Consider the following 12,357-nt stretch of genomic DNA (forward strand, 5'->3'; position numbering starts at 1 on the left):
TTGTGGTCTGATTTTAATGGCATCGCTGACACAGACCATGGCAGTCCCTGTGTACGTGGGATTTCTGAGTCATCACCAGCCAATTATGCCAAGTGTTTTGACCCAGCTTTCCAAGACATAGTTAGAGCTTTAGCTGCGGCAGAGTTATACACAGGCGTGATGGGATTCATCCATTCAAATGCAGATACCTCCAGTGTAGACATTTGCTCTGAGCAAGTCTCTGTGGGCTCTCTTTATAGTGCCTGGAAAGAAACAGTCAGTTTGTGGTAAAATTAATCTCATCCACAGCAGACATCTACGTTTGGTCAAGAAAATAACTTCCTAATTGTTTATTTCTCCCCAGCAATGGCAATGGGAGTATTGTGTGATTACCTCAAGCATAAGTAGGGATCTAAAATTAGGTGTATCCACTTCTTTCTGTGGTACGTGGAGAATTTTAATTTAAACCTCGGTGAAGAGAAGTGTTTTGGTGACTCTGGATACCAGAGAAGTGAGTGGAGGTAAGCTGTGTGTCTTAATACTACAAGGATTTGGGAATCCATCACTGGTAGGGCCTGTGAAAGGTAAAAGAAACTAGTTTTCTAGCCAGTCAGGTTTGCATTCTTTTCAAGTATTTCCTGAAAGAAATTCAAGGAAACAAACCTTTTATGTCTAGACATCATCCCCTATAAAGTGTAGATCCTAAAATGGTCTCCTGGCAATAGGCTGTAGGAAGAGATGGCTCTGTCCTGCTGTGCTGTGTCCCAGAAGAAGAAAGGGAGTACAGCCTCTTTGAAGAACTTCAACTCATGCCCTTTAGCTCCTTTTTACCCTGCTGAATTATTGCTGCTATGCTAACAAAGCCCATTTTAATTGCCCAAATGGAGTACCCAAATTCTGCAATACGGGAGTGAACTCAGTCACAAGAGCTGTGGGTTGAAGAGCAGGTTGTGGCTGATCTCTGGGCAAGTCATGGTATGAGAGGAGCTAACTCAGATTCACAACATGTGCATGCTAATTCTTGCATGGGGAAGTTGGCAGAAGAATATCTCCCCAGGCTTGATATGCCCTAAATATTGTCTTGCAAAATTATCCATCAAAGCATGGACTGTTTTGGGTAGCCACTCGCGTATGGCACTGGCCATGCCCAAGAGCTGCAAGCCTTTAGATTTGAGAACAACCTTTTCTTGTCACTTATTGCCAAGTATTATTGGAGTAGGGGAAGGCACAGTAGCCCTCCCCTCCTCTTGTAGCTCTGATGATTTAGGAGACTGGGTAATAGAATTCAAACCTAATAATGGGATCGTGTTGATGTATTGATTTACTCTACATCTGATGGCTATACTGCTTTATTCTTCTCTGGGCTCACTAGTATTACTAGTAGTTCATCTTTGTTGATATGTCTGTCCTTGAAGCTTTTATAAAAAATACATTAGTGAGTTTCACAAAATGTATGTGCTATATCAAAAACAGAGGTGGAAAGGCACTACATCACACTGATTTCAAAAAACAACACACATCCTGAATTGTTATTTGCTTGATTTTCTTTCCCTGGTCTTTGGTTCTTATTTGGTTCAATATTTTTGCTTTCTCTATAACATCTCCATTACTTCTGCTAACATTTTTACAACCACAGATGCAACCCTAGATTCCTTCTGAAAAAGGTATTGTAGGGTGTTGCTTATTAGAAAACAACCTTACACTGTAAACTAGTGGGGTAGGAAAGGTCTGAATTAATTTTTGGACGGTCTTGGGCTAAAATCTGTTAGTGCCAGCAATTTTTTGGTTAAGACCAGTTTTCAGAACTGTATTAGGTGCCCAAGAGAAAGAAATACTTTTTTTTTCCCCCAGCACTCTGTAATGCTTTTTAGTGTTCCTGTTGTTAAACTGAGGACTCATCATCATTAGACACTTCTAGTCAGTTCTCCCTTAATTGCCAGTGGAAAAACATGAAGGAGTGCAGAAGAACAGCGAGACAAACTTTAGGAAATCTGTCTCCCAATTCACTTAATTGCCGATGCAAAAACATGAAGGAGTGCAGAAGAACAGTGAGACAAACTTTAGGAAATCTGTCTCCCAATGGGATTTGAAATTAATCAGTTGTTTTGGCATCCAGGCACATACAAGGGTGATGGGCAACACAGTCTATACCTACTGGGGACAGATGCCTACTGGTGACCATACCAGAAACACTTTTCTTTCTCCCAGGGCAGTATGAACAGCTCTTACAGAGACAGGCATTGCCTGTAACAATCTACCTCCCAGCTACTTTGAAGGCAATTTCATCCCTTGGTTTGATCCTGCAATCCCAAGCCCCATGCTAATTGCTCTTCATTTAAATGAGGTATTTATTTATTTGCATTGCTACTGTGCAGATGCTACAGCCCTGGCTTTATGATGGCAAGGTTTGGCAGCCTTGAAGACTCAGATGGTCTCTGCACCCATCTTCTCCCAACAGCCTTCCACTATACCAGGAGGACATTCTGTCCTGGCCTGGCTCCAAGAGCTAAGACAGCCCCAAATCTGATCCAAAGTGCTGTTTGAGTTGGTTCCCCGTGGACTATTGTGCTGGCAGGGCCACGGAGGCCATGCACAGGTTGGAGAGGAGGGCTGGGTGAGCCATCGGTGGTCCCCAGGGTGCTGGGTATTTGGGCTGCACCCCAGGAACAAGGTGCCTGCAGGCACCTTTGAAAACATCAGTCTGTTTGCACGCTGGATTTGTTCTTGCTAAAGGCTGTTGGCATTTTGGTGTCTTTTGAAGATGCAACAGAGAAGTGACAGCACTAAACTCTGATTACTGTCTCCAAGGAGCTAGATAGTCAACCAGAACCCTTTTCTTTAAGCTGCATCGATTTCCATCTGTAGCTCAGACTTCTTTTGACAATGCTGTAGAAATGTGGTGCTTGGAAAGAGCACGGGTTTTTATGAGGAATATTTCTCCTTCAGCCTTTAAGAAGAGATGAAAAAAACCCTCCCAAAGCTCTGTTTAAAGATCCCAGAATATTCATTCCCATAGTAATTAAGAGGTGACTGTCCCACACATTCCCATGCAACCCATATGAGGGTTCAGGTCCTCAGGTAGGAGGTCTGCGCACAGTCTTCAGATGGGAAGAAGCATGGCAATGTGAAAAGACTGGTGGAAACCACAGGCAATCCACGTGCAGCTTTGCTAGGACGTTGCAGGGCCATACTCATGACCTGTTATTGCTTCTCATTTAGGAAGAGCATCTTCTAGAGATGTGGATGCAGTTCAGCTGGGTATGTGAACACCAGGCACGTGACACGAGCTGCTGCCCAAAGCTTTAGTCTCCGAGTTAAATGACCGAGGCATTTCACAATCTAAAAAAAAATGTACATTTGGCATTCAGATTGTCTGCATTTAAACAGAAAAATCACAGGCTTCGAGCAGAGGCCTCGTGAGCTGTCCTAATGATTTACAAGCACACGGCTGTGTTGTCATGTACTGTCACCAAGCATCTGGCATTTGCCCACCTTCTTTGTGTGGGCAATTGCTGTGTTAATAGACCACTGACCATGTTCAAAAGGTCAGAGATGTGAAGCTGAGAGGGGCAGAGAGGCTAAAAAACGTGGATCCAGTAATGCAGATTTTATATAACCTTTCTCATCACCTGGAAAGGGTTAATTTTCATCATCTTTTGCATGGGCTGGAGCAAGTATTGCAAATTTCCAGCTATCTAGTAGCACTGCGCAAATGCATCATGCACACACATCGTGCACACACATTGCAGCCTATAAAGATTTTGCTTTTTTTAATTGCTAGAGCAGCTATTTGGCAAGTCGTGCAGCAGCAGGCAAGTCCTTCTGCTGCTGTCCAAGGTCCACATGCTCGGCAGGGGGAGCAGGAAAATGTACAGTGCGTGTAGGCTGCCCAGGTCTGAGCCTGAGCGTATCCAAAATAGCCTAGGATGTGACTGAGGGGGCAGGTTCAGGGCTTAGACACAGCACTTTGATGCTGAAACACAGCAGGGTTAGCACATAAATCCTGGGAGCTGATCTAGGTGTAATGGTGTGAATATATCCCGACTTTGTCAATGACCTGTCCCTCCAGGATAGCTCTTTTTGCCCACCCAAGCAATGCTTTCCTCCAGCAGTCAAAGGATGTGGGGCTCAACCAAGTTCATTAATGTCATCCTCCATCAGGTTGGATATCAGACCCTCTGTTATTGCGGGCTGCAGACAGAGCTTCTCTTCCACCTGGACTGGGACACCATGCCATGCTGCACCTCCACCTTCTCTGCATCCCCTGCCCAGGGACCCTATTCATGTCCATCACCAGAAAATCCTACCCTGGTCCAGTTCCCACCACCTATGAGCTGTTCCTTACACCTCTGCTTTCATGAAACCTCTTGGGTTCACATGCTCCATCACAAACCCTTCCTAGGGTTATTTTTCCATAGGCCATGCTGCCTTTTCCCCTTTTTAAAAAATATATCTCAAATAGGAAACATGTGGAAACAACCCAGATGGGAGTTTCTGTGTGTTGTAAACCTGTGCCCACCTGGGTGACCAAGGGTCCAAGAGGAAGGTTCACCCAGGGAGAAGTATTGGTGCAACCAAGGAGAGCTAAAGAAAATTGTCTATTTGCAAGATATATTCAGCTCTTTGTAGAATAAGACATTTGTACAATATCATCTTTCAGCTCGTACTTTCTTCTTGATTTCTTTTGAAATTGTATGTCTTACGTGAAAGATCTTGTAGTCTTTAAAAGAAAGTGGGATCGTCGGAGCAGATCAGAGTCTGCTTCCCTCCCTTTGTGCCAGTGCTGAGAAGGGCTGGAAATAGCCACCCGTTACCTTAATTATGTGCCACAGACGACTTTATAGCAGTGGCTTGGCCATTCATTTGGCATTATTGGGGTTTTGCTTATCCTCTATCTCAGAGTGATGCACGAGACGGAGAAAGAGTCAGGCAACTGAAGATCTTGCATGGTGAATATGAAATGTGTCCAGATTAAAATGGCAATAACACAAACAAAGGAAAACCATTTCTTATATAAGAACACAGGTGGAAAGTGTTATGTGGCTGACTTTCAGTTTTATTAGACGTGCAACTTAAATGCTACTAGGAGGTTGAAAATAGAAGGAGCTTTTTCATATAGGAGGTTGGAGATCTGTGGATTGTCTTGCCAAAAAATATGGATGATAAATATTCACATGAGTTTGAGTGGGAAATGAGACAAATCACCCAAATCACAGACTACTGAAATTGGAAGGGAAACCTGGAGGTTTCTGAACCAATGTCATGCTCCAAACAAAGACAGCTTCAGAGGTACATCAGGTGGCTCAAGGCCTGATCCAGCTGAGGTTTGAATATCTCCAAAGGAGATTTCCCCACCTCTCCAGGTGAGTCTGCCTCCATCTTCCCAGTAATCCCCACCCAAGGCACTGGTTGGCCACCATGAGCTCTCCCCTTCGCCTTCTCCTTGCCAAGCTCTGCATTGCCCTGGGCACCAGGTCCTGCTCAGCCAGGTCCCCAGCCTGGGCTGTTGCATGGGGTTATCCAGTCCCAGATGCAAGATTTGGCATTTGCCTGTGGAAAAGGAGGGGGTTACACTGAGGCTTGGACAGAAATCATGTCTAAGTAGTGAAAAAATGGATGGATGCTTTGAAAGGAGCGGAGGGTGGGAAGGCATATGATCCAGACTGTCCTTGTTCCAATATTCTTCCCAAGGCATCTCCTTACGTCTGCTGTTGGAGAGGGACTCATGGGCTGGATAGAATTTTTATTTCAAAGAGAAGACTATGGCAGAGGTCTACAAAAACCATAACTGGCCTGGAGAGCTTGAATGGGGGTGATCATTCATTCTCCTTCCTAATGCAAGGATTAGCCAGTGCTTAATGAGCTCAGCAGATGGCAGGTTCAAAAGGAGTGAAGGGAGATAGTTCTCTACCTGAAAAGCGATTAAATTGTGGAACTCATTGCCTCAGGGTGGCAGAGTGGGAACAACATAAATAGGTTAGAAGTGCCTGTCGGGAGGTTATTAAATACTAAAAGAGCGCTTCTGGCTTAGCAAGTTGCTGAACCTTTGATTGCTGGGACAAAGAAGGATATCACAACAGGTTTGATGGTCTGTCTCTGTAAGAATCCACCACTGGTCTCTGCTCGAGATAGATCTGCTGGGCTAGATCAGCTTCCAGCCTGACACGGTGCGGCTGTCTCAGTATTACGTTGTCATCAGGAGATGGTACAGACGGCAGGACCCGAGGGGAGATGAAGAACACGGTGGGTTTGCTGAGCTGTCCGTGCCGATCTCCAGCCCTCATCTCTGTCAGCCAAACCCATCCACAAAGTGCTGATTTCAGAGAGCGGGGAGGTTTCGTGCTTTTTTGGGGAGAGACACGGGCTTTTACTGCCTTGGGCTTTTCGTTACATCTCTAGCTGATCTCGCCCGGCTTTGCTCAACGTCCTTATCAAAAACTTCTAAACCCCAGCTGGGGCAGCCGTAGGGGTTTGTCAAAACTGTCTTTTCTCCCCAGGTCGCTTCTGCCTGTGTTTCTGTATGTATTTCCCCTGCACACAGAGTGGAATAAAAAGCTGACTTGAGACCTGCTCGTTTTATGCCTCCATTACTTCAATTTTCTCTGCCTGAGGCTCCTCATTCTTTTCCACTGTGTTGCTGCTAGCCTGCTGGGACTCTCTCATTGCCCACGAAAGTTTCTCTCATCCTCCTAAATTGATACTTTTCTCCATGAGCTCAGATTTTTCCCTAAACACAGATTCTTACAGAGCGAATTTCTCTTAAATCTCACATAGTTTGGTTAGGCACACATGTGCACACTAAAATCCATTTCAAAATGGCTCAGATTTATTTTAAGCCTTTTTTTTTTTTTTTTGCAGATTCCAAATGCTTTGATTCCTGTCTGATTTTAAAAAAAACAAAAACCACGGGGTATTTTCAGCATGATTTAGCAGCTCATCTATAAGGATCTTGACTGGCTTAACTAAATGGTTGGTGCTTACTCATGTGTGGAAAAGGCCTTGGTGTCTTTGGATGCACATTATTTTATTTAATCTAAACACAATTTAATCTTGGAGAGTTAAAACGCAAGAGTTTAAACTGATGTTTCACAGCTTGAGAAAATAGCTACTGGAAAAATCGTGGAAGATATCTCCTTATTTTTTGAGCAAAATGTTTTGTTTCAGTGAAGTTGTCATGTTTAAATATTTTTGGTTGCAAACTTGTGGAATTGTACCTGGGAACAAAGCTTTTCTTTTAAATATAAGGAAAAAAAAAAAAAAAGTTGATCAGATAAGCCTTGAGTGAAACAAAACATTCAATTCCAAGTCAGAGAAAACATTGATCTTTAAGACAAATTAACCATCTTACTTGATTCCTTGCTTAGAAGAAATTTGAGGTTTGGATTATCCAGAATCGTATTCTTTCCCCTACTCTTTTTATTCTGGAAGAACCATCAAACCAGAAAAATCCAGTATTGATACCACTCCATTTAAAAGGCTCAAACGCTGTTTCATAGCTCTTCTGCAGAACACTTTTAAACAGTGCTAGAAATACCATCAGAGTAGGAATGTTAAGTGGAATTAAACAAGATTATGACTTTTGAAGACCGTTTAAGAACCCCTAATACAGAAAATAAGTAAAACCATGCCACTCTGACCTTAGGCATATAAATATACTGCAGCAGAACAAACCAGACTCTTTTGTATTATGCTGAATATGAAACGGACTGTCTTGGGGCTTTGACATCCTGACGAGAGAGTCTGAATTAGCAGCTGGTTAGTTTTAATCCCGGCAGCTCTGTCAAAAGGGCACCGTTAGCTCCATGGCAGGGGAGGAGCCGGGGCAGCCTAGGAAGGAAATTGGACCCTGCAGGAAATTCGTGTCCCCGTGGCAAGCCAGGGCCGGCAACCAGCTGCTGCTAAAATGTTGTGACAGAGGAGATGATAGCCTGAAGTGTTTTCTGGGAGGAAAGGGGTTGTTTTTGTTAAGTAGGTCCTGAGATAGGCAGTCAGATCGTGCCCTAGGGATGTGGTGCTTGGGGACTTATTGTGTGGGCTTGGAAGCAGAAGCATCATGAGAAGTTGCAACCAAGGTGGGGAAGGGTGATGAGTAGCAAGTACGCCAAGGTACATACACCATCAAGGGAAAGTAGAGAGGTTGTGGCAAGGTTTAGCAGCAGTTCGTGTAGCAGCAGTGTGAAAGCAAGAGAATGAAGGTATGCCCGTACCTTCTCCTGCCTCGTTGTGTTGGTGGGGTCTCTGGTTTGCAGGATGCAAGATCACAGGGCATCCCAGGGACACCACTCAAGTTTCCCTGGGCGATAGCACCTGTCTTTGGCAGAATGGTAGAGGACAGGTACTGCTGGCATGCATTCTAGACAGTTCAGGAAGGTTGGATTTTTGTGTTGGTCCTGGACAGGTATAGCATCTTTTGAGCAGTAGAGGCTAGGGACTGAACGTGGCTGCAAGGTCAGGCTGCAAGGCATGCAGTGCTCTGCCTTCAGCAGACGGTCTAGTCCAGGCAGCCTTGTACAAACCCAACGCCAACACACAACCGTAGGCGACAAACCGTGGGAGAGAGAGAGAGAGAGAAAGCTGTTAACCATCTGAGCAGAATCACTCACTGCTCTTCAAAGAACTCCTGCGAGGGATAGCAGGCAAAGCAGAGCTCCAGCTAAACCTTTAGGATCCCTCCTGACTAGGTCCTCCTTCAAATACCTTTGCTGTCTGATCTTTAAGCATTTCCCACTGGAGACCCATTTAACAGCTACAACAACCTCCCCTGCTCCTGTGTGCAATTCTGGCTCCAGCTGTGAGGACACGAGCTTGGAGAACACCTGGACACATTGCTGTTCCTATGTCCAACCTCTCAGTTCCTTGGTACATTCCCAGTGGGCTTAAGCCAGTTTCCCTGCTGTGAATCACTCGTCTAAACTGGAGACTTTGTTGGGCATCGCTAGCAAAAGCAAGTGTGAAAAGACACAGGATAGAAATGTCTATTAAAAAGAGAAGTGAGAGCACAAAAGATTTCACAGGAGAAATGTTGATTACTAAGCCAAACCATGCCAGCAGTGAGCCAAGACATCCAACAGCCAACTTAGCTATGCGTGGAGGCATCACACTGCATGACATTGCAAGAGATGGGGCTACCATTACTGGTACACTCTTACTTGATAAAGAAAATCTGTAGTGGAGGGAGGGCTAGAAACCTCTTTTCCTGAGCCTCTGCACAGTCTGGCTTTGACCAGTAAACCACGGTGCTGGCTTTGACAAGAAAACCCAGGTGGGAGACGTTCAAACAACTGACCCCATGGAGCACACATCATCTACAAACGGGCAAGGGTTTGTGGGGCTGCAAAGCAAGGTTAACGCAACAAGGTTAGTCAGGAGCAGAGAGGACTGCAGGAAGACAAGTCCCACCACCACATAAAAGTAAAAAGACACTTTGAAATCAAAGTGAACAAGGAGTCTACACCAAAAGAAGGAAAACAGACTTTTTTTTTTTTTCTTAAAAAAAGAGGATACATCATTTAGTGTATTTTTTCAAGCTTGCTTGACATCATACTGAAGCACTCTAAAGCTGTCAGAGAAATGATAGACTTTTTTTCTGTTGTCAACCAAAGCGTGCTTTTATGGAGTCAATTAACCACAAAGTAGGAACACACATCACTTGTCTGAGAATGAATTATAGTACAACCCAATAAACATAACTGTCTTTGCTCTCTGGACATTTCCCTGATGAGGAGGCCATTGGACTTTCCTATCCAACCATAAAGGAAACTTCATGTTCATTTGTGTTTCGTTCTGCAAGCGTGACTCTTTCAAGTGCTACAGTGTGAGGGGAAACGGGGTCATTGATATTACTGCTCTGTCGTGCAAACCTGAACATGAGCTTGGGGTGTAAAATGCAATTACATCGGTGGAAAGAGTTCGGATAAGCTGGGATGGTATGAGTGCTTGGATCTGCAACGGAGCCTATAGTTGCTGTCATATTCGATAGAGAAGTGTAGCCAACATCATCTTTACATAGTATATTGCGTGCCCTCCACAGACTTTAGAGCCCTTTTTGAAGGTGGAGAGCCACAATCTTATCAAGTTTTTAGTTTTTTTGTTTGGTCGGGAGGGTTTCTTTTCCTTTCTTTCTTTTTTTAACAAATGAGGAAACTGAGGCACAGAAAGGTGGTGTGACTTGCCCACAGTCGGTGGTAGACCTTGAACCCCCCTGGTCTTGCTCACAGCTTTTTAGCTCCCACCTGGGACATGGTGAGAAGGAAGAGCTGCCCACTTGTTCCCGAGGTGGGGAGAACCGCAGCTCCTCCCGGGGCGAGGGGAAGGGGTGTCACTCTCAGTGGTGATGTCTGGCAGGGGGGAACAACAGCACGCATGGTTTTCTGCCAGCCCTGAGAGGCAAGAGAAGCAAGGAACCTGAAATGGGGAGGCAGGAGTTCGTTGGTCAGGCACTGGGCGAGAGGACGCGGCTCTACAGGATGCATTCGTGCCTCTCTGTGGCTTTCAGGGCCTCGTGCATGCTGGCGGCGGAGAGCCTCCTGTTGATGTTCCTGTACCTGCACCTCAGGAGGTTCCAGAAAGTAGTCCTCAAGTCTCGGTTAAAGAAAGCATATATCAAGGGGTTGATGAGGGAGTTGGTGTATCCCAGCCAGAGCAGAGTCCTCTCCAGCCGCAGGGGCATGCAGCTGCAGCGGATGCCGCAGATGAAAGGACGAGCCGTTGACATCAGGAAGAATGGAAGCCAGCAAAACGTGAATGCCCCCACAATAATACCGAGGGTCCTGGCTGCTTTCTGTTCCCGTTTGAAGATGGAAATATTCTTTCGGTCTTGCCGGAGCAGTTTGGAGAGTGTGGCACATTCCTCCACCGCTTTGGTACGCTTGGAGCTGTGGTGGCTCCGGCTGGAGGCCTCCAGGCAGTAGACACCCTCCTCTTCGTAGTGCTTGGGGAAGTTCATGAAGCGGTGCTTCTCGGCGCTCACCTTGGCGGCTTTGTAGATCTGGCTGTACATGACGAGCATGACTGCCATGGGGATGTAGAAGGCAACCCCTGTGGAGTAGACTGTGTACCCAAAGTCCTGGCTGATGAGACAGACTCTTTCCACGGTGACATTCTTGGCCCAACCAAAAAGAGGAGGAAGAGTGATGGAGGCAGATAGGAGCCAAACGATGAAGACCATCTTGGCCATCAGCTTCCCGTTTTGTCTCACGGGGTATGTCAGCGGCCGAGTGATCCCCAGATACCTGGAAAAAAGAAGAGTTGCAAAGGGTTAGGAGGGTTGCAAGGTGTGAGTGCTGTTGAGTGGTCTTTTTTCCTAACCAGCTGTTAATGCTCCATCACAGGAGAATTTTGGCCCGGGGGCGGGCAAGAAATGAATTCACCAAATGAAAATGTTCCCAGGGACGTGCAGCTACAGTATCTGCTGTGAAACACATTTCACACCCCTTCTGCTTTCTTGCCTAAACCCTCTAGTTTCGACTATTCCCCACCGCTTTCTTGCAACCACCCTATGCATGATGCGAGATGTCGTGTAACTGCTGAGTGCGGTCCGAGCTCCATGTGGTTTCCTGGGGAATAAAAATGCTTTAAAAAGCTTAGTTTTCCACCAGAACTAGTATGTACAGAGAACATGTAACAACTTCCAGCCATGGGATGTAACTCACTTCAGACTGACACTCTCCCTGGGAAACACCCAGAAATGGGATGGGTGATCCACAGAGTAATACTTTCACCAAGATACGTCAGGGCTGACCCCAAATCATAGAATAATAGAATGGTTTGGGTTGGAAGGGACCTTAAAGCTCACCTTGTTCCAACCTCCCTGCCCTGGGCAGGGACACCTCCCACCAGACCAGGTTGCTCACAGCCCCATCCAACCTGGCCTTCAACACTCCCAGGGATGGGGCAGCCACAGCTTCTCTGGGCAACCTCTGCCACTGCCTCACCACCCTCACCGGGAAGAATTTCTTCCTGATATCTCATCTAAATCTTCCCTCTTGCAGTTTAAAGCCATTGCCCCTTGTCCTATCACTCCATGACCTTGTAAAAAGTCCCTCCCCAGCTTTCTTGTAGGCCTCTTTAGGTACTGGAAGGCTGCTCTGAGGTCTCCCTGGAGCCTTCTCTTCTCCAGGCTGAACAACCCCAACTCTCAGCCTGTCCTCATGGCAGAGGTGCTCCAGCCCTCTGACGAAATGAGCAGACTCGTACCAGTGTTTAAGGGGAAGTGGGAAGGACAATACCCTTCTCTTATCTGTCCAGGCAACTTGAGAACTCGGGGAAGAAATACAACCTGCCACTGAGATGCCCCTGAGGTGGTGGGTGAGCAAGGAGCAATCTTGCCTTTGGGAAGAGTTAAGGATGTGTCTGAATGGGCACAGAAAGCAAAGTTAT

The 12,357-nt window shown here is 45.9% G+C and overlaps 1 protein-coding gene across 1 annotated transcript; it reads right to left on the reverse strand.

Moving 5' to 3' along the window:
- Positions 1–10,417: 10,417 nt before the first annotated feature.
- LOC104162800 (5-hydroxytryptamine receptor 7-like) lies at positions 10,418–11,828 on the reverse strand (the record flags this gene model as incomplete). The annotated part of the gene is made up of 2 exons (XM_009701617.1): positions 10,418–11,210; positions 11,815–11,828. Coding segments are annotated over 2 exons (786 nt in total), but the record flags the coding sequence as incomplete, so codon positions are not given.
- Between the last annotated feature and the right edge of the window lie 529 nt (positions 11,829–12,357).

This window comes from Cariama cristata, unplaced genomic scaffold (assembly GCF_000690535.1).
Source record: "Cariama cristata isolate BGI_N322 unplaced genomic scaffold, ASM69053v1 scaffold11616, whole genome shotgun sequence".
Classification (NCBI taxonomy): domain Eukaryota; kingdom Metazoa; phylum Chordata; class Aves; order Cariamiformes; family Cariamidae; genus Cariama; species Cariama cristata.